General features: G+C 37.6%; 1 protein-coding gene across 1 annotated transcript; it reads right to left on the bottom strand.

Annotated features, from left to right (window-relative positions):
• Positions 1 to 4,730: 4,730 nt before the first annotated feature.
• On the bottom strand, positions 4,731 to 10,951 carry LOC6580702 (general odorant-binding protein 56h). The gene is made up of 4 exons (XM_044011235.1): positions 10,934 to 10,951; positions 10,010 to 10,037; positions 5,238 to 5,428; positions 4,731 to 5,162 (listed from the first exon to the last, which is right to left on the bottom strand). Exons 1-4 carry the CDS (start codon positions 10,949 to 10,951, stop codon positions 4,812 to 4,814), a joined length of 588 nt encoding a protein of 195 aa, XP_043867170.1. The 3' UTR covers positions 4,731 to 4,811.
• Positions 10,952 to 19,120: the final 8,169 nt, after the last annotated feature.

Below are 19,120 nucleotides of genomic sequence, written 5' to 3'. Positions count from 1 at the left end.
TACATTTCAATAAATAAATAATTAATATTTAAATAAAATATCTTGACTTTCGAGTAAAGAAGACTTTCTTTCCAATTACATTTTTATGACAAACTAAAGCCCAGCAACCCAATCAGACCTAATGCATTAAGAGTAACCATGGCCCTAGCATACAGTTGACAATTAAAAGTTCAATAGAAACACATATCTTTAAATCAGTTTGGCATGCGACAATGGCTTAGGCAGCATTATTTTGGGGTTAGTTAGATCTCAATATATTGATGGAATTTCACAGAGTATTAGCTATTTCTGTGACAGCACTGGAACTAATTTGAAGATAGCTCTATAGTCTCTATGTATAGAAGTCGGGGAACGTCCAGTTATCAGCAACAGCAACAGCAACAGCAGCAGCAGCAGCTGGTGGGTGCTTGGCTTGACAATTGTCGCCCCCTGCTTTGCGGTGCACCCCTTGGCGCAATTTACAACACTTGCTGGCAGCACACACCAGCATTATCAGCACTGAACGATCTTATTTTGGGTACCATAGATACCAATGGGCTGATATGAGAGAAAATAATGGACGCGTAGACAGGCGTGGTTGTTGTCTCTCTGTCCTCTGTCTTCTGTCCTCTGTGCTCTACGCTCTACGCTCTCGTCCGCTTTCATATAGAAAATGAATTTCAATTTTGAAAAATTGCCTTTCGAATGGCTGTGTGAAAAACGGAAATGCCATTTCCCCCGCCACCCCGATCAAATGCCACTCGTCACTCGCACACTTGGCCCTTTTGTTGTTTCCTCTCAGTCGCCCAGTCGAGCCGAGGAGCGTGCGCCCAAATTAGAAACCAAATGCAGAAGGCGTCAAGCCCTAGGGTGGGGGGTTGACACTTTTAGTTTTGTGCGTTTTCCACATTATGTGCGGGTACACGTTCGCAGTTTTTCTATGAAAACTAACGGAACTGCCAACTGTGAACCGTAAGAAACAATGCCCGGCTGCTTTGCATGCCCCGCTCAAGATGCACGCACACGAAATGCTGCACCGACCCCTACGAAACCATTCGGAATTAACATACATATATTCACCTAAAAGTTTTTATTGCTAAATCCTTATTATGTGGGAAACTATGTTTCGAATTTCGTATTTTAATTATCGGTTGCATGTCACCGCCTTTTCAATACCTTCATTACGAACGCCTTCTTTTTGCTATAATTAAGCGCGCCTAAACATAAATACGCATACAGAAATACCGAAAAACTCTACCCAAAGCAGACAGCCAGACCGAGTTTTAATTGCTCCCCCAGTCGGCCATTGAAAACTATCTACCGAAAATTCAAGAGGTGTGCGCTCTGCGAGTGATAAACACAATTTTATTCAAATTACCCGGATGTTAACAATTTGCTGCGCGCAAGGTCTTTGAGCAGCGGCAGCAGCCGAACCAAAGTTGATTTATGTTTATAATTTGAAAACAAGGTGGCCCCAGCTCTAGCTCTCGGGGAGTTTTACCAATCGGGAAAATAATAATGCTCATGGGAATTCTTGAAAAAACTGTACCACAAACCATTATTGTATCGTGGAATGGTATGAATGGAAGCTAAGCCAAAGATTAAAGATGAGAGCTCGAAAATCCTGAAATAATATAATATGAAATGATCCCATATACTCGATAGTAAGAAAACTCTTTGATATATGCTATATGCTATATGCTATATGCTATATGCTATATATGCCTAAGTAATATAGAATGCTATATGCTATATGCTATATGCTATATATGCCTAAGTAATATTTGTATATACAAATATAGAAACAAAGTTATTTCATATATGACTCAGTTTTTCTCCCTCACTTTTTAGCTCTCATTCCTACAACTGCTTCAAATCCTTGACAGCATTTTCGCCAAGTCATATTCCAACAAGCAGTCAGGTCTCCGTTGGCAACGGCTTCGAAGCAAATTGCAAGTCGAAGCAGCCGACGCCCCCAACTCTGGATGCAAGCAACCCTTTCGACGTTAGCGACGAACACAAAAGCCTAAAAACAAATCAACAGCAAGTTTTGCAATACGGCCCATTGAATGGCAGACTTTAACCCGATCCATGGGTCCATCCACACCCCATCTCAGCCACTCCACGCCACAGCATCAGATATACCCCACATCGTGTTCTTCTTCTTCCTCGCTGAGCAAGGGATAACTACGTACAAACAATGAACTCATAACTCAAGTGACACTTTTTAACTTGACTGCATTTCATCATGTGGCACATGAGCGCTTCTTCTTCTTCTTCTTCTTCTTCAGCGTATTCTTCTTCTTCTTGAGCTGTTGCTACTGCGTCTTCATCTGCCGTCTTGGACTCGAGTTTTGCTGCTTGCCGTTTGCTCCTTTGGTTTTGCATACCCTCACCGTGGGCATTATAATAAACCAGAATATGTAAGATTGGCAATATCGATATGATATAATCTAAATAAGATGTTTTCGTATTATATTAAATTTGAATTGGAAAGCATGGTTGGAAAATTGTTTCGAGTTACGAAAATGTACATTGATACAGAACTGTTTATATTTTATTAAATTTTTAGTTTTAGTTAGTCAATAATTTAATCAAATAAAATTTCAATAGAGACTGTTATATCAAAGCAATTAAAAACTCATTCAAATTGATCATATATGTACAGCATTTATCATCTAGAAATAAATGTTAAAACGGAAGGATTTTTGAATATACATATGTATATAGCAGAGCTTTATATTAATATTTTAGTTAAGATATATAAGTCTAAGAATGTATAGATTGAAGAGTTTTTGCTCTAGCTAAATAGCATGTTAAATTTATAAATATAAATATACATAAATAAATTTAAAAAAAAATTTATAAAATAATTAAAATAAAAATATTCAATAAATAAATTCCATATAATATGCTTTATTATTGATTATAACTGATATACTATATGATTCAGTTAATAGTAACTGAACATACTATTTACGTTTCCTTCTGCATAAAGCTTCTCTGTAGAGTATAGCTTCTTCAGATCGGCTTGAGTATATCCTCCTCAGAGAGTATATCAACAGCACCATCTCTACGCCAACAGCTTTATCTTTCGCTCTTTTTTTGCGTCTTGTTTTCAGTTTCAACAATATTCAAATTGAGTTTTCCAGTGCAGGCAACGACTGGAGTCATCCATCGTCAAAGTTTCTTTTTGTTCCTGTTGTCATTGTTGTTGTTGCCTGTATTTGTTAGTTGATAAAAGGCCAAGCCATTATATGCATGGCCAAGCTGCACAATTTCAAGTGCCGCCTCTGTCCAGGTTCCAAGTCGAAGGCAAAGTCGAAGGTGGTAGATGGGGGCAGGGGCTGGGGGGAGGGGTTCTTCACAACAAATTTCGTATGCATACGGCTGCTATGGCTACCGCCTGATGCGGGGTTTGGGCTTGTTCTTGGGTCGAACTTCAACTCCAACTACGACCCGGCCTTTCCTTTCAATTCTAAGTAGCTCAGCTCAGCTCGGCTCAGCCCAGCTCGAACTCTGCTCGAATCTCTTTTTTCTTTCAAATTGGAAACGCGCGTTCACTGTCCTTCAAAGAATTTCTTTTCTTCTTCAATTTTGCTGTTGTTGTTTTTGTTTTATTTCTTGTTTTTTTTTTTTCTTTTTTCTTTACACATACTACAAAATTTCGTTGTCTCATGTCGCCAGGGCTTGTCAACCTGCACCTTCCACAGCATCTCAACCCCATTGCAAGTGCAATGAACTGCTGCGCGCTCGCAGGCTGGCGGCGTTGATTTATGTTACATCTTCTATGATGACATTGGTCCAAGAGTTTCCCCACTCATTGCCTCTCTGCCTTTCAATCCAGTGCAGTCGCTTGTAACCATAAGCGCAGCTCATATGTTACGAACAGAGAGAGCGAGAGAGAGAGAGAGTGATAGGGAGAGAGAGGGGAGTGGCGCGCACACACGCACATGTGAAAATGATTTATTAGCGGTAATTGGTGTCACAATGTTCCAAAGAAGCTGAAAAGGATTGCCAGCCATATCCCATTGCCCATGGCCATGACCAGCTTCTTCAGCTACAGCTACAGCTACAGCTACGGCTACGGCTACAGCATCCCGCATTCCCACTTGGCTGCCTCCCCCACTCCACTCGCTGCGTTGTTTTAATTATCTTGATTTTAAACTTATTAAAATTGACAAATGATATTCGTAGACAACATCGCGCTGCTCTCTTGCAGGAAACAGGTTGTCAATGGCTGTTTCCTAGAACTCTCTGACTCTTGATAAATCACATTGAGCTATATGACATTGGGGACCATCATCATCTCAACTGTTCTGTATTCTGTGGGGCATTTTCCAAGAGCATTGGTCAGTGGAATTCATTGTGCTGTCATCTGACTAGGATGATGGAACACACCTTGTGCATCGAGCTGCCATGGTTGTTGCCCTGTCTCATAGCGATTTCAGATAATCAAATGCAAGATTAGAATCGGGTATGCCAAGCTATTCAGTTACAGATAGATCGTTATCTAACTTATTATTTTTCAAATTCTTTTCAAGGAAAGGCTCCACTAGAAAGAAAGAATGATTTCTTCTTAATAAAATGTTAATAAAAATTAAAATGATATATTAAGTTAACTTCTATTTCCATTCTAGTATCCAATTATGCCCAATCGTTCACTTTCACTTTGCATTCAAATTGCTTTCATAATTAATAAAATTAATTTTTCTACCCAACACCGAAATATTTAATGCCGCATACAAAAATCCAAATAACGAACATTTATTGAACATTTATAAAAGACCTCAGAGCAGGAGTGAATGTTTTGCATAGGGACAACTCCCTTTTTATTGGCCGCCCATGACGGCCTTGTGCTCCTTGAGGCACATGAAGACCTTGAATGCGGTGTCGCAATCGTTGGTGCCCTTCATGTCCTTGCAGGCGTTCACGCCGGATGTGATTTCGGCCATTTTGTCCTTCATTTGCGGCACATTCTTCAAGGTGTTCAGCAGGGCCTCCGAATTGAATTGGCCATTGACCAGGTGACCCTGTTTTTCCATCAGGCACTTGGAATAGCACTTGAGATTCTCATTGGCATTGCCGTTCATGCCGCTGCCCATGAACTCCTTCAGCTCGGCCTCCGTTAACTTCGTCTCATCCATGCACTGTTTCATTAGCTGCTGGAAATTCGGATTGCACTGCAAACAGAAAACAGCAAACAGCAGAAATCAAATGAAAGCTTCCACTGAACTCTGTTTGCCAGCTGGAATTACCTGGACAGCCGATATAGCGATGACTAGTAGAGTTGCTGCACACAGGATTGCCTTCATTTTGATCGAATGTGTTGCTCTAGCTGCGACGGTTCTGGATAAACTGACAGAACTCCGCTCTGCTTTTATAGGGCCCCATGAACAACAACTGAGCGCAATTAAGGCAATTAGAGTTTTTGCAACTAGTTCGCAATTTGATTACGCACAATGCATCACTTATGTCATAATCGAATTTAGCCATCAAACACCCTGTTGCTCGACATGTTAACAGGTATATCCATTGCACAGGTCATACAGTGCATTATATATTTATTTATTTATATATTTATATATTTGTATATATACATATATGTATATTCCTATCTTTACTATTTAATTTGGGTTGGGTTTTCTTATAATCCAAACTTTCTCTTAATAATAATAATGTATTTTACAAAAAAAATGAAAAAGTTTAGCGATTCATCAAATTTATTATTATTATAATTGTATTAATATTAATATTAATATTAATATTAATATTAATATTAATATTAATATTAATATTAATATTATTATTATTATTATTATTATTAGGAAAGCCTGCTGTAATAAAAATATATTTACAATGTGTGTATTAATATACTTATTATTATTTTATATTTTGCATTTGACATTAAGAATTGTTTGTCAATTGTATATTTAAAATTAACTCAAATCAAAAATTTATTTTAAATTATATATGTATATTTATAAAATATTGAAAATAAAAATATATTAGATATATAAAAAAAACCTTTTTATATTATTAAGTATATTTTTTCACATATTTAATTCATATATATTTAAAAATTTAATTTATTAAATTAAAACATATTTTTCAAATTATTTATTTTATTTTCTTAAATTTTTTATTTACATTTGTGAATAAGACTAAATGTATTTATATTTATGAATAAAATATTATAGTAAATATGTATATTATATATATGTATGATAATATGTTAGGATTTACAGGGTATTCTTTATCCCATATCATCCAAGTTAGTTATTTAACTTTGTAATTAGATTTTAGTTAAAACTAACAGCTGTATCTATCACGCAATGCATTTGTCGCCGACTGAAATTATAAAGCACAGGGTACACTCACACACACTCACACACACGCGCGCAACACATTAGCAAATCAATTATTTATTTATTGTTCTGTATTCGAGTGTCTGTGTGTAATTGTTGCTTTTGTTTAAGCCTTTGTCTGAATTATTCAACTAGACGAAAATTACAAATTTGTTGTGCGCGTTTTACACTTGACCAACAAATCCGCAGATAATTTCTAACCAACTGACAATTGCAGATTTTTCGGCCAAGGCCCTAATTAAATAATCACCAAATTATCAACGCCGCCCACCCCTCTCCGTCTGCCCCACCGTTATATAAAATGTGAATGAATTAACGAATTATTAGTTATGGTCAATTGTTGTGCCATAATTTGACAGCCATCAATATAAAAAGTCGATTTGCATTAAATTTTCGAGAGCAATTTTTTTAGGGTGACATTGTTATTAGTCTGACAATGAATAGAGTAAAATTAGAAAAAAAAATGCGCGAAGTTCTCAATCGACACGTGTCGATAATATTGGGTAGTCTAAAAAGTTTTTTCGTATTTTGCCAATAGATGTCGTTGGCGTCGTATATCTCCAGTGCTACCAATCACATTGTGTACACATTGTGGTGTTCGATTGGTAGCACTTTAAGCTTCGATTGCCAAAAAAAAAAAATGTAATTCAAAGAATTTGAAAAAAGTTACAGCTGTTCAAAAATGAGTGAAAATAAAGAAGAAATTCGCTATATTTTGAAATTTTTGTATAAAAAAGGGAAGAATGCCACGCAAGCCACTAATGAAATTTGTGATGTTTACGGTGACGATGCTCTATCAGTTCGTGTAGCACAACAATGGTTCGCACGCTTCCGTTCAGGAAATTTCGATGTGAAAGATGCACCTCGCTCTGGTCGACCAATCTTTGAAAAAGTCGATGAAATTATGGAAAGGATTGACCAAGACCGTCACATAAGCAGCCATGACATCGCAAATGAACTAAACATTCATCATCAAACGGTTCTGAACCATTTAGAAAAGGCTGGCTACAAAAAAAAGCTCGATGTATGGATACCACATGAATTGTCTGTGAAAAATTTATTGGACAGAATTAACATTTGCGATTCTTTGCTGAAACGAAATGAAATCGAACCATTTCTGAAGAGAATGGTAACAGGAGACGAAAAATGGATCAAATACGACAATAATGTGCGAAAAAGATCATGGTGCAAGAGTGGTGAAGCTCAACAAATGGTCGCAAAGCCAGGATTGACGGCTCGAAAGGTAATGCTGTGTGTTTGGTGGGATTGGAAAGGAATAATCCACTATGAGCTGCTTCAGCCTGGTCAAACGATTGATTCGACACTTTACTGTGGACAACTGATGAGATTGAAGCAAGCAATCGAAAAAAAACGGCCAGAACTGATCAACAGAAAGGGCATCGTATTCCATCAGGACAACGCCAGACCACACACATCTTTGATGACCCGGCAAACACTGAGAGAGCTTGGCTGGGAAGTTTTAATGCATCCACCATATAGCCCTGACCTTGCACCTTCGGACTACCATTTATTTCGGTCAATGCAGAACTCCCTTAACGGAGTAAAGTTGGCTTCAAGAGAAGCCTGTGAAAATCACTTGAAGCAGTTTTTCAAAGAGAAACCACGAAAGTTTTACACGAATGGAATTATGTCTCTAGTGGAAAAATGGCAAAAGGTGGTCGACCAAAATGGTGCATATTTGATTTAATAAAGTTTATTATAAATATTTAAAAATATGATTTGAAGTTTCATTACAAATACGAAAAGACTTTTTAGACTACCCAATATATCCAACAATATTTGTACATGTATAGAAATATTATGATATAATATAAAATCTACAATATGAAATATGTTTCTAATTTGGGTCGGGTATTACCGAATAGAGAATACTCATTAATAGCATTTTCCAATTTCCCACGACAGATCGAGATACTTTATACATATAAAAGAGTAAGTGGACGTCAAAACCAATCAACTCATTTCCTACTCTATTAAGGAGTATTATAAATTCAAGCATTTAATGTTTAATATATTTGCAACACATATATCTTTTAAGCATCTCAATAAATATTGTGTACATAATCTTTTATTCTGAATAAAACGATATTTATGCTTTTAATCTACGTCAATAAATCGCATCAAAGTGTTTTTGCCATGACAACCAAAAATTATCAATTAAATAGACAAAAAGTCGTAGGTCCCCCCTGAACTCTTGCATCGATAGCTATTGAATGAATACATAAATTGTCTAATACTTTTGGCCACATTCAAATCAATAGGCCAAACAATAAGTCGAGCCAAGTGCCTTTTGCAGGCGCCGATACGTTCGAAGTTCGAACTATGGCTGCGAAAGCAATGCTGACAGTGAAAATAATTTATGCCTTTGTTATAAAATGCGCACCTGCTCTGGGCTCTGTACTCTGGGCTCTGTACTCTTTACTCGGGGCTGTGGTCTGTGGCCCTTGCCACTTGTCACGCCCATTTGGCCGAAACTGGGGTGCAGCCCCTCTGCAGTTGTTGCTGCCGCCTGTAAGTTGGCTTTTTACCAGGCAGCAATAAGACAAACGCCATTAAAGCCAAGGAACTGGAACTGAAATGGAGCGGAGGAATGGAGGCAGAGCGGGAGGGAGAGCGAGAGACATGGACGTAGAGCAAGTTGGTTAAGCTGGCCAATGACTATGAGTAAGAGTCGTTGACAAAAAGGAGCAGAAGCTGAAGACAGGATGCGGCAGGAATTGGCAAAGTGCTACTGCTGCCTGGCTGCCAGGCTGACTGGCTGGCTGGCTGGCTGCTTGTCATTAGTCAGCCAAGGATAAGCAAAAGGACATGGCCATAAAAAGGGCAATGCGAACCGAGTGAGGCAACTAAAGGTGTGTCCTCTGAATGAATTGCTGAGTAACCAATAATGAAGTAAACTCTGCTCCAGCGTCCTGAATGTGTCATTGTGGCCAGAACGAAACTCAACCGAAGCACAATTCACTGTCAGTTGCATTGTTTTGACCTGATTTACATGCCGAACCCAGCTACAGGCCAATAGAACAGCCAAGAGACCGTTCAACGCAGAGCGAGAGCGAGAGCGCGAATGAGAGAGGCAAGGAGAAAAAGAGACATAGATAGGATAGTCTTGTGGACATTTATAAATTACAAAAGGACAACTGCTGCTACTGCTGCTTCTGTTTCTGCTGCCAGCCAGAGCTCACAGACGCCGATGACAGGGCCAAAACAAAGGCCAACGTTAATGAGCCAAGAGAATGGCGCGAGCCGTAACAAACGCTCCAGCTACAGCTCCAGTTCCAGCTAGAGCGTCAAATAGAAACGGTCGCAAATTGTAAGAAAGCAGAAACTGTGTCACAATGTTTTGACACAGAGCTAAAGGAAGCACAAGGATAAAGCCAGCGGGAGACGGGGGAACAGCCAACAGACGGCAGACGGCAGCAGCAGGACTAGCTAGTTAAGGCAACAGACAAAGTTGATAAAATTAGATTTGTATGGTAAATAGTTTCGTGGCTTGGCAGCAGTTGCTGTCGCTTCCTGTTCTATTCTATTCTGTTCTCTTCCTTTCTCTTCTCCTCTGTCCTGTTCTGTTCCACTTCCTCGACCCAGGCCCGAAGAGTTTAATAAATGTATAAAATTAATTAGCCAGTTGAATGTTCATTAACAGCTGGCTAGACAACAAACAACTGACAACTGTATTAAGCTCCGCCCCTGCCCTAACCCCACGCCAAGCTCTTCTTTCACTCTTCTTCCAGTCGGCGCTTTTTGATGCTCGCAACGGGCTCTGCCAGCTGAAACCAAATTCCCCACTTAACACTCATAATTCAATTTTAATGTAAAAGTGTACAGAATAAAAACAAAAACAAAAACAAAATTAACCTCTCTCTGCTCTCCTTTTCCGACTGTATTTTTCACACCTATCGCGGCCTCGCCAGCCACCCGCTGTGTGTGTTTTAACCATAAAGTGAAAAAAATGGAAATAAAAACGGAAAGTGAAAAACTCCCTAAATGTTGACCTTTAACAAACGTCACTGTAGGAGCCTCATGTTGTGAGGGTTGCGTATTCATTTCTTCTTTCTTTCATTGTTATTATTATTATCATTGTTGCATTGGCTGGCTGCATTGGCAGCAAACAGCGCTGACCACAAAAGTGCCGGACAGCAGGAAATGAAATCAAAATTATTTTTGGGCATTGTGGTAGAGTAATTGGTTTTTCAGTCAAATTCCATTAAATACAGAAGACCAAATGCTGTTGCTGCTGCTGCTAGGAGGTGAGGGGAGGGGAGTGTGACGATGAAGGATATTGAACGGAAATAATATTAAAGCAGCATAGCTAATAGATTACAGAAGATGGGACCAGCTGAGAAGGAAGCGGCGACTGAATCAAAAATATTTGCGGTTTCTTCTGGAGAAGCTTAGTTTGTGCTTCGAATCTGAAAATAAATAAAGATGCATTTGTATGAAAATATGTATATGGAAGTAATTAAAATTATAATCAATATATTATAAAGCTATATAACATTCTTGATTAAATGAGGTGAATTTAATATTTATAATTACTTTATTTTATTTTAGATAATTTCATATACAAGAATATATATTTGCATAATTCAGTCAGTTAACAAATCTGATAGTAGACAAAAATCAGCAGCTTTTTTATAAGATTTCTAATAAATGTAAATATTTAAAAATAATGTTTTTTATAAATGTTATATATATATTTACAATTAATTTTAAGGAAATCATATATAGCCATCAGTATGTTTTCCTTAAAAGTGAGCCTATCCAATATCTAATATCTGATACCAAAATATTAGGGATTATCACAAAGGTTATGTTTATGTATGAGAGATCTGGACGTGCTCTCTTCACAAAATTTCCTATCCGAAATAAAGTATATAAATGCTTTAGTAAAAATGTTTTAAAAATGTTATAAATTATTTGTATAAATTAAATTTTTACATCATTAATTGTAAATTAAATTGTCTTTCTATACAGAAAATAGTCATTAGATTTTCCAATGACAACTGAGCTCAAAGTTCTAGTAAAAATGCTGATAAAAATTTAATTTATATAATTCACTGCCAACACTTTTCGCTATTGGCAGCTGTAATTGAAATTGGTTGATGGAATGGGTGTGCGTATGTATGTGTGCGTGTGTGTGCGCGTGTATGAGCATTTCACAGCACTTGAAGCTATTTGGCAGTCAAAGACACAAATACTCAAGAGGGCGCAAAAAGTACATATATATATATCGAGAAAGATTAAAAAGCGAACGAGCAGAGTTATTGAAATTAAACATCAAATGTCAGTAGCAGGCAAAGAGAAAAAAAAAATGAGGGAAGGCCAAGGCACGCACAAAAGCGCAAAAGTCCTGCCACATGCAACACAGCGAGATGGCGATAGTAAGAGAGATAGAGAGAGAGAGAGAGGGTGAGAGAGTAAAAGAGAGGGCGAGAGGAAAAAATGAAGAAAATGGCTGCCACTTGGCTGACAAGTTGCAAAAGAGCAAGCAATTTGAATTTGTGTGGAAATGGAGCGCTGCGAGAAGAGATGCTTCTTCTTCTTCTTCACTTTTTGCCAAAAATAAAGTCGATGCAAGGCGCCAGTATCGAAGACAATTGCCACAGCAAATGAAATCAAGCACGAGCAGCAGCAGCAGCAGCAGCAGCACGAGCAGGAGCAGGAGCTGTGGCTCCAAGGGGAGCAACTAAATACGACGACAAGGGCTGCGCGCACAAATACAATTTACATGCGTACGTGTGACAGGGCTGGCTGGCTGTCGGTCTGTCCGTCTGTCCGACTGTCTGACTGGCAGGCAACGCTCTATAACATGTCCTTAGGATATTTGTATGCAAACAGGCACAATGCTGCGCTGAAATCGATATGCGGGCGATGTCTGGAAAGAAGCTCAAGCCGTAGCTGCAGCTGGCTGCCGCGGCGCGTCGGCTCAAGCCGCATCCACTGATGCTCGCTGCCAGGCAGTTGACAGCCCTGTGCAGCGGCGCAATAAAATGAAAAATAGTGCGAAGACGAACGACAGGACGACGACGACGATGACGCCGCCGCCGCCGCCTGCAGCTAAAGGCCTGCGGCCAGAGCAATGAGGGCAGCAGGAGGCAGATTTCTGATATATCGATGCTAGGGTTGGGCAACTAAACTCTGATTTTCGGCCTGCTGTACATATATCAAATGCAAGATCTTTATTAGACAAGAGTAGTTCCAAACATCTTTTCATTGCCGAAATTTCGCAGTATGTGGGCAGGATTTATGAGTATGATATTTGATGCAATTCTAATGACGTGACAGTCCAGTGTTGCTAAACGAAAAACAAATATACGAATAGTTTTTAGAAATTGGTGATTGAATGGAGAGGTGTTTCGGATGTATTTTAAATTATTCTGTTAAAACAGTGATGGTAAAGGGATTACTATAGTGAAAGATAGTAAAAAATATATAGGACTATTTAATTAATTTAAACATTTTATGTATTTAGCCTGTAAAAAATATTTACAAGTACGACAAGCTACTGTTGGTTTTTAAATACAAAAAATATATATGAAATAAATATGTGCTATATTTGATAAAAATGTAAAATATATTACAAATGCATAAATTTAAATACTATAAAAACTACATTTATTTTCCAACATATTTTTCTGAATTAAGGAAACGAAGCGCCGAAGATAAATTATGTTTACCAACTCAAGAGAGTTTTTGCAAGACAATAGAGCTTTTGAGTATGCAGAATCAGTCCTTACAGCCTTAAATTGACAGCTAGAAATTTTGTTTTCATTCTTCCTAAATATCACATTTTTTAAAAATAAATTGTTTAATAAAATTTTATAAATACTTTATTAAAATTTTTAATGTCGAATTGAAACCAAATGATCTTATGTCTACTGCAAAATACTACATTATATTTGTACATTCACTCTCTGGCATTTGCTTCATATTACTGTTTAAACATATTTTATGATTATATATATTACTATACTACTGATGTTAAAAATTTTAGACATAAATCAAGATGTGGCCAAGTTTACACAGCTTTTACTAACATTTAGAGTAAGCAGTTTATGTGATTTTGTGCATCCAGCCCTGGTTACGCTCTACTGTTATTGCTGCATGGCAGTGTGTCGCGTTTGATTATATCCGAGCGCTGTTGCTTGATTTGTTTTGCACACATTACCAAAACTGGATTGTCTATGCCACGTACTGGCATATGCCTCGAGCCCCACTCGCCGGCAGTCAACAGTTGCCCCGCTGCAGGATGAGCGCGCACTCGAATATTCAATACCCAGTATATCGTAATACCCATTACCCTAAAATCTTGCCTCATTTTATGCTGGTGCGTCATGCGTTGCCTTTACTTGCCTTGTTCTTTTCAGTTTTCTTCTTCTTCTTTTTTTTTTTTTTTTTTTTTTTTTTTTTTTTGATTGTGCAACTTTGATAAGCAATCCTCCCCACAATTTGTGCGTGTGTCACCAGCAGCAGCAGGCAGATGTCTCTCCCGCCTAGTCCTCTCTTTCTCTATCTATTTCTATCTCTTTCTGTGTGCCTCTTTAGATAGTCATCAAATTAAGGACGAAGCAAATCAATGCATTGTAGTTGCCTCAGGGTCTGCTGCTCATTGTTTAGCCAAGCTAATTGCCAGTTTTTACCTTTATGGACAGGTGAAAATTGTTATGAAACTCCTTTGGCTGCTTGTCATCTTAACCCTTACGAGTGCACACACGCACACACACACACACTCGCACACACACACACGCATGTTCTTTAAATGCAAACGAAAAACTTTTAAAATATGCCAAAAGCCGAGCTGCCTGCGCACTTACATGTGCTGTAAAATATGTGGGGCTTGATCTCTCTGTGTCCGTGTGAGTGTGTGTGTGTGTGTGGATGTTTTCTTTTTTTACGGTAGCAAATTGGTTACAAACACAGCTGTCGACCCTTACGGGCCATAAACTAAAAGACAAAAGGTATTTGCTTCTTCATCTCCTTTTTTTTTTGTTCTTCATGTTCTACCTTGCCCCCAAAAATTACATTAGAGAGAGAACAGCAGAACACGTGACCCAGAGGTAAAAGAGGAAGCACAAACCGACAGAGTTTAAATAATGCGGCTTCGAAGTTATAAAATGTTTAGGTTTTTTTTTTTTTTTTTTTTTTTTCTTTCATGGGTGGTCAAAAGGTTCAAGTGGAATGCCAATGCAAATATCGTTGCCGGCCGTTACAAAAAGTTGTATAAATATTTACGTCTTACTGTCGCTATTGTTGCTGTTGTTGTTGTTGTTCTTGTTGCTGCTGACTGTTGACCACAAAAAGAACTGTAACTATGTGCGGTTGCCAATTGGAAGAGAGGAAGGGCGGGAGAGAGAGAGAGAGAGACAAGTTTGGGAGAGCTCTTGAGTATAGCTATCATTGAATTGTTTCTAGTTTATGCATAATTCAAGTGCAGGCTTGACCTACACAGAAGTGTCCGAGTTGTTTGTTGTTTCAAAAATATTTCCAAGACATATTTAAATGTTTGAGTATCCACAACAGCCTTTCAAAGTGTCTTTGAATATTCAAATATTCAGAAATACCTGCACAGAAAACTAAAATGAAACACTTGGGACTATTTTTGTTCTTTTAATATTTTAAGTTACTAAAAATGTGTAAGAGGAATAAGGGAAATTAAATAATTGATTACAAGATAAATAAATTGATTATAAATAATTTATACACATTGAACTATTTTCAAAAAAAAAAAAAAAAAAATGTTTTGAATATCAAAATAAATAAATATATTACTTTTAATTTATAATTTATGAATATTTTTTAAATTTTTATTTACAATTTTTTTTATTTTATTTTTTTTTAATATTTATCCTCAATTCCTTTAAATCCTTTGTACAATTCAAACATATTTTACTTAATTTAAACTGTTTATGTGATTTATCCAGTCTATTAAAAAGTTTTTAAAAATAATATTATTTTACCCAATAAATTCTTTAAAATATTTGTATAGGTATATCTTTAAAATTTAAAAAATATATATATAATTATGAACCCATTTTTCTCAAAATTTGGAGTTCATTTAAAAAACAAATATAATAAACTCATTATTATCATATGGGACTCCATTTAAAGTTGATATTCACTGATATTTTTGCACCTTTATTTCGAGTGCACTTCAGCTATAAATTGAGCTCTCTAAATCTCTGACAATATGCTGAATGTTTTGTAAGAATCCTTTTCAGGCAAAACATCAACATATTTCCTTAAATCTTGTCTTAATTTATAGCTCCAGCTTGCATTTCATGCACCACTCTTGATTGTCTGCTGTTGTATGCCTCTTGCTTCTTCTTTTTTCTCTCCAAAAACCAAACAAAACATAAATATTCACCATCAGCTGTAGAAAACTGGCACAACAAACTACACACACGCACACACACACACACACACACACACACACACACACACACAATAAACATTTATTTGTGCTGGGAACCGCCTCTTTGTCTGCCTGAATAAATATCTATATATATATATATATATACGGAACAGCAAGATATATTCCACTATATATATATGTATGTATGTATGTATATATGTACAAATATTCCACTGTTGAGCTGCCTTGAAGCTGATTACGATTGCGAATTGCAAATCGATGCCGAAGATATAAACGTAAAAACCGCACGGTAGGAAATTTGAATAAAATGCAATAAGACAAAGAAATCAAGACAAACACACTCACCCAGAGTCACACACACACACACACACACACACACACACACACTACACATACACATGCATGATAATTTGTAAACGTCGTCGCTGTTGTGTTGTCGGCACTTTGGGCATCTCAACCTGCCTTTCCTCGATACTACGATATATACATACATACATACATACATATATGCAAAGCTAGCAGACGCAGCTCGTGCGTGCAACTCGTGATGATGATACAGTAAAAATAACAACGAGCGCTAAACAACCTCAGCCACAAAATACATCAAAATGATGCGGTTAAAAACCAATGCAAAAAAACAAGTTCTCAAGTGGTTAAGAGGTGTCTGAGCTCTATTTGTGTGTGTGAGTGCATGTAGTTTTCCTCACACACACACACACACATATAGACGAACCTAGTCAGTGAGCTGTGCATCGTACAATGAACTACTATCGAAGTGCTTCGACTATTTTAAGTGGAGCCGTGTTCGTGGCAAAAAGTCAGACAAATGTGTTTAAAAATCAAAACAGAAAACTTGATTGGGAGCTTTGAAAGCTGGTAGGGAAATGCCAAGGGTTTACCAGGTTCATGGCAAGTGTGTGTGCGGGTGAGTGTGGATCTATGTATGTATGTAGTATTTATTTAAATCCTTGAATTGTGCTAATGTCTTAAAGACGTGGGTAAAATAAATTAGTAATAATTATTAGTGATATGAAATATTTGAGATATTCTTATATTGAATATATTCCATTACCAAAAATTAAAAAAAATCAATTTAGGTAATAAGAACTTCTTATTAAGAAGCATAAAAATTTAAAAGGGTATTTTAAATATTTCCATTAAGTTACGGCAAGTTAATAAACTTAATATTCGTATTCGTAGACAGCTTTAACATATAGCCAAATTGATTTAGGGAACTACGAAAAATTCCATATCATATGCACCCTCGCTCTCTCTATCTCTCTCTCTGCCCCACACTGTCTCTCACTCATCCTAACCCTCCCAGTCTCCTGCTCATCAGAGTACTAGACTACTACTTCACAAGAGTGGGCGTTACGAAACTTGGGAACATTAGGTTTATTACCACAATTGCAAGGGTGTATGCACAACTAATGGCAGTAGTTGTGCAGCGGTCCTTGAGGATGGGCAGGCGGTGCTCGAGGCTCGGGACTCGGGAACTGTTGGCAAATGCAACTGTCTGACCTTACGAGCTGTAAATTATGCATCTATGCATAATTTATAACTGGGACCCAAACCCCCCGAAACCCATATATAGACAGATGCACAGACAGACAATGATTAGAGCCCACACACACACACACACACACACACATAAAGGCACACACACATAGACAGACACATACCTATTATTAATATTGTAGTCCGGGTTGCACTGCCCAGTCGTGTGGACAATTGCAATTGCTTGGCAGTAATTTTCAATTTAATTATAGTAATACACACACACTCTCACACACACTTACTCATACACACACACACACTGTATAGCAGACACAGTCACTTGTCTAAGTGCAGATTTGAGCCCTTTTGCACTTAAGCCAAAGTTTTATGGCTTGACTTTGCCTTAAGGGCGAGCCGACGGCCCTCGTGCCTTAGAGGCTGAGCTGTGCTTAGTAATGAGCGCGTGACACGAACAACTAAAAGTTGCCACGATGGATTAGTGTTAAGGTTTATTAATAGATGATTCTTAAAACTAATTATATGCTTTGATTAAGTGTAGCTTGGCAGGACTTACTGCAATCTAAAAATCACTCTGAGTTAGATTATAGCGATTCTACAGTGCTAATAAGCGACTCGTTGGTTACATAATATAAAGTTCAGCAAAGTTTAGTATAACGTACGATAATTTTGAGGAATTAAATTATATATTTTTTTTAATCGAATATATAGAGCATAACTTATGAAATCTATATAAGTAACATAATATGTATATATGAGTTATATCAGAAGAATATTCTTTTCAAGTATTTACAATTGTAGTTATGGTAATCACCTCCATTAGTAAATAAAATAGAGTTAAATTCTAATTACCGTAAGCCAAGTAGATCCCCAAAAAATTCAAAATATATTTGTCTATACATGCTATATATAAATGCAAGTTGACTCGACCCAGTACAAGTTTTTCAGACACATCTGAGATATTTTTTATGTAATTCCATAGACTTGCAGAAGCGCTGAGAAGTTCGGTAGTAAAAGAAAATACGAGCAATACTCAACAAACCAACACGAATATATATCAATTGAGCTCTTACGAATCATGCAACAGTCCTTTCAGTTACCCACTCACGCGCCCATCTCTAATGGAATACGTTTGTGCGTTCTGAGGGACTGACCAGTGCGTAAATCAAATGCAAATGTCGTGTGCGTGTAACAGCATTGACAGCACTGTTCTGGCCATCCCCTCGAGCCAGCCTGTTGTTCTGTTTGTCCTGTCCGCCTGTCTGTCCGTCCGTCCGTTCGTCCGTTCGTCTAGCTGTCCGGCTTGCATTTCGCCATATTAATTATGCGGTAAGTGCGGTAGCTGCCACTTAAACGCTTGCATTCACAGTTATCTCTCATTACAGCCACCCGAAAACCCCCCAACCAATTGACTTTGATTGTAGTTTTTGACCTGGCCAAGTTTTCGTAGTTTTCATTTTCGCACGTAGCCCTAGACCCAGCACACACACACTCACATATACATACATCGCAAATGAGTAATCAAGCGGTTATAGAAGAAGAAGAAGCGGACAGTACATTGGTTTCTCTATCTCTCTCTCTCTGTCTCGCAAAATGATGATCACGTAGGCTGTACGTGCTGTTGATTTGATGGTCAGTTAATTATTATTTTTTCGTGTTTATAGAGCTCAGGCTCTGTACCTGGTCTGTATGTTGGCCATAATATGCATGCGATATACATCGCAAATCAGAGAGCGGGTTCGGGTTCGGGCTCGGGTTTGGCTTTTGGGTGAGTCAAGAATAGATTATGACTGGGCAAGCTTTATGAAGTGTCCCATAAAAGCGACATGGAGTGACTAACCAGATATAAGGCAGAGTGGAAACT

The sequence above is a fragment of the Drosophila mojavensis genome, unplaced genomic scaffold (genome assembly GCF_018153725.1).
Source record: "Drosophila mojavensis isolate 15081-1352.22 unplaced genomic scaffold, ASM1815372v1 contig_81, whole genome shotgun sequence".
Taxonomy (NCBI): Eukaryota; Metazoa; Arthropoda; class Insecta; order Diptera; family Drosophilidae; genus Drosophila; species Drosophila mojavensis.
The sequence above is the reverse complement of the archived record's forward strand: the minus strand, read 5'-3'. Positions and strand labels throughout refer to the sequence as shown.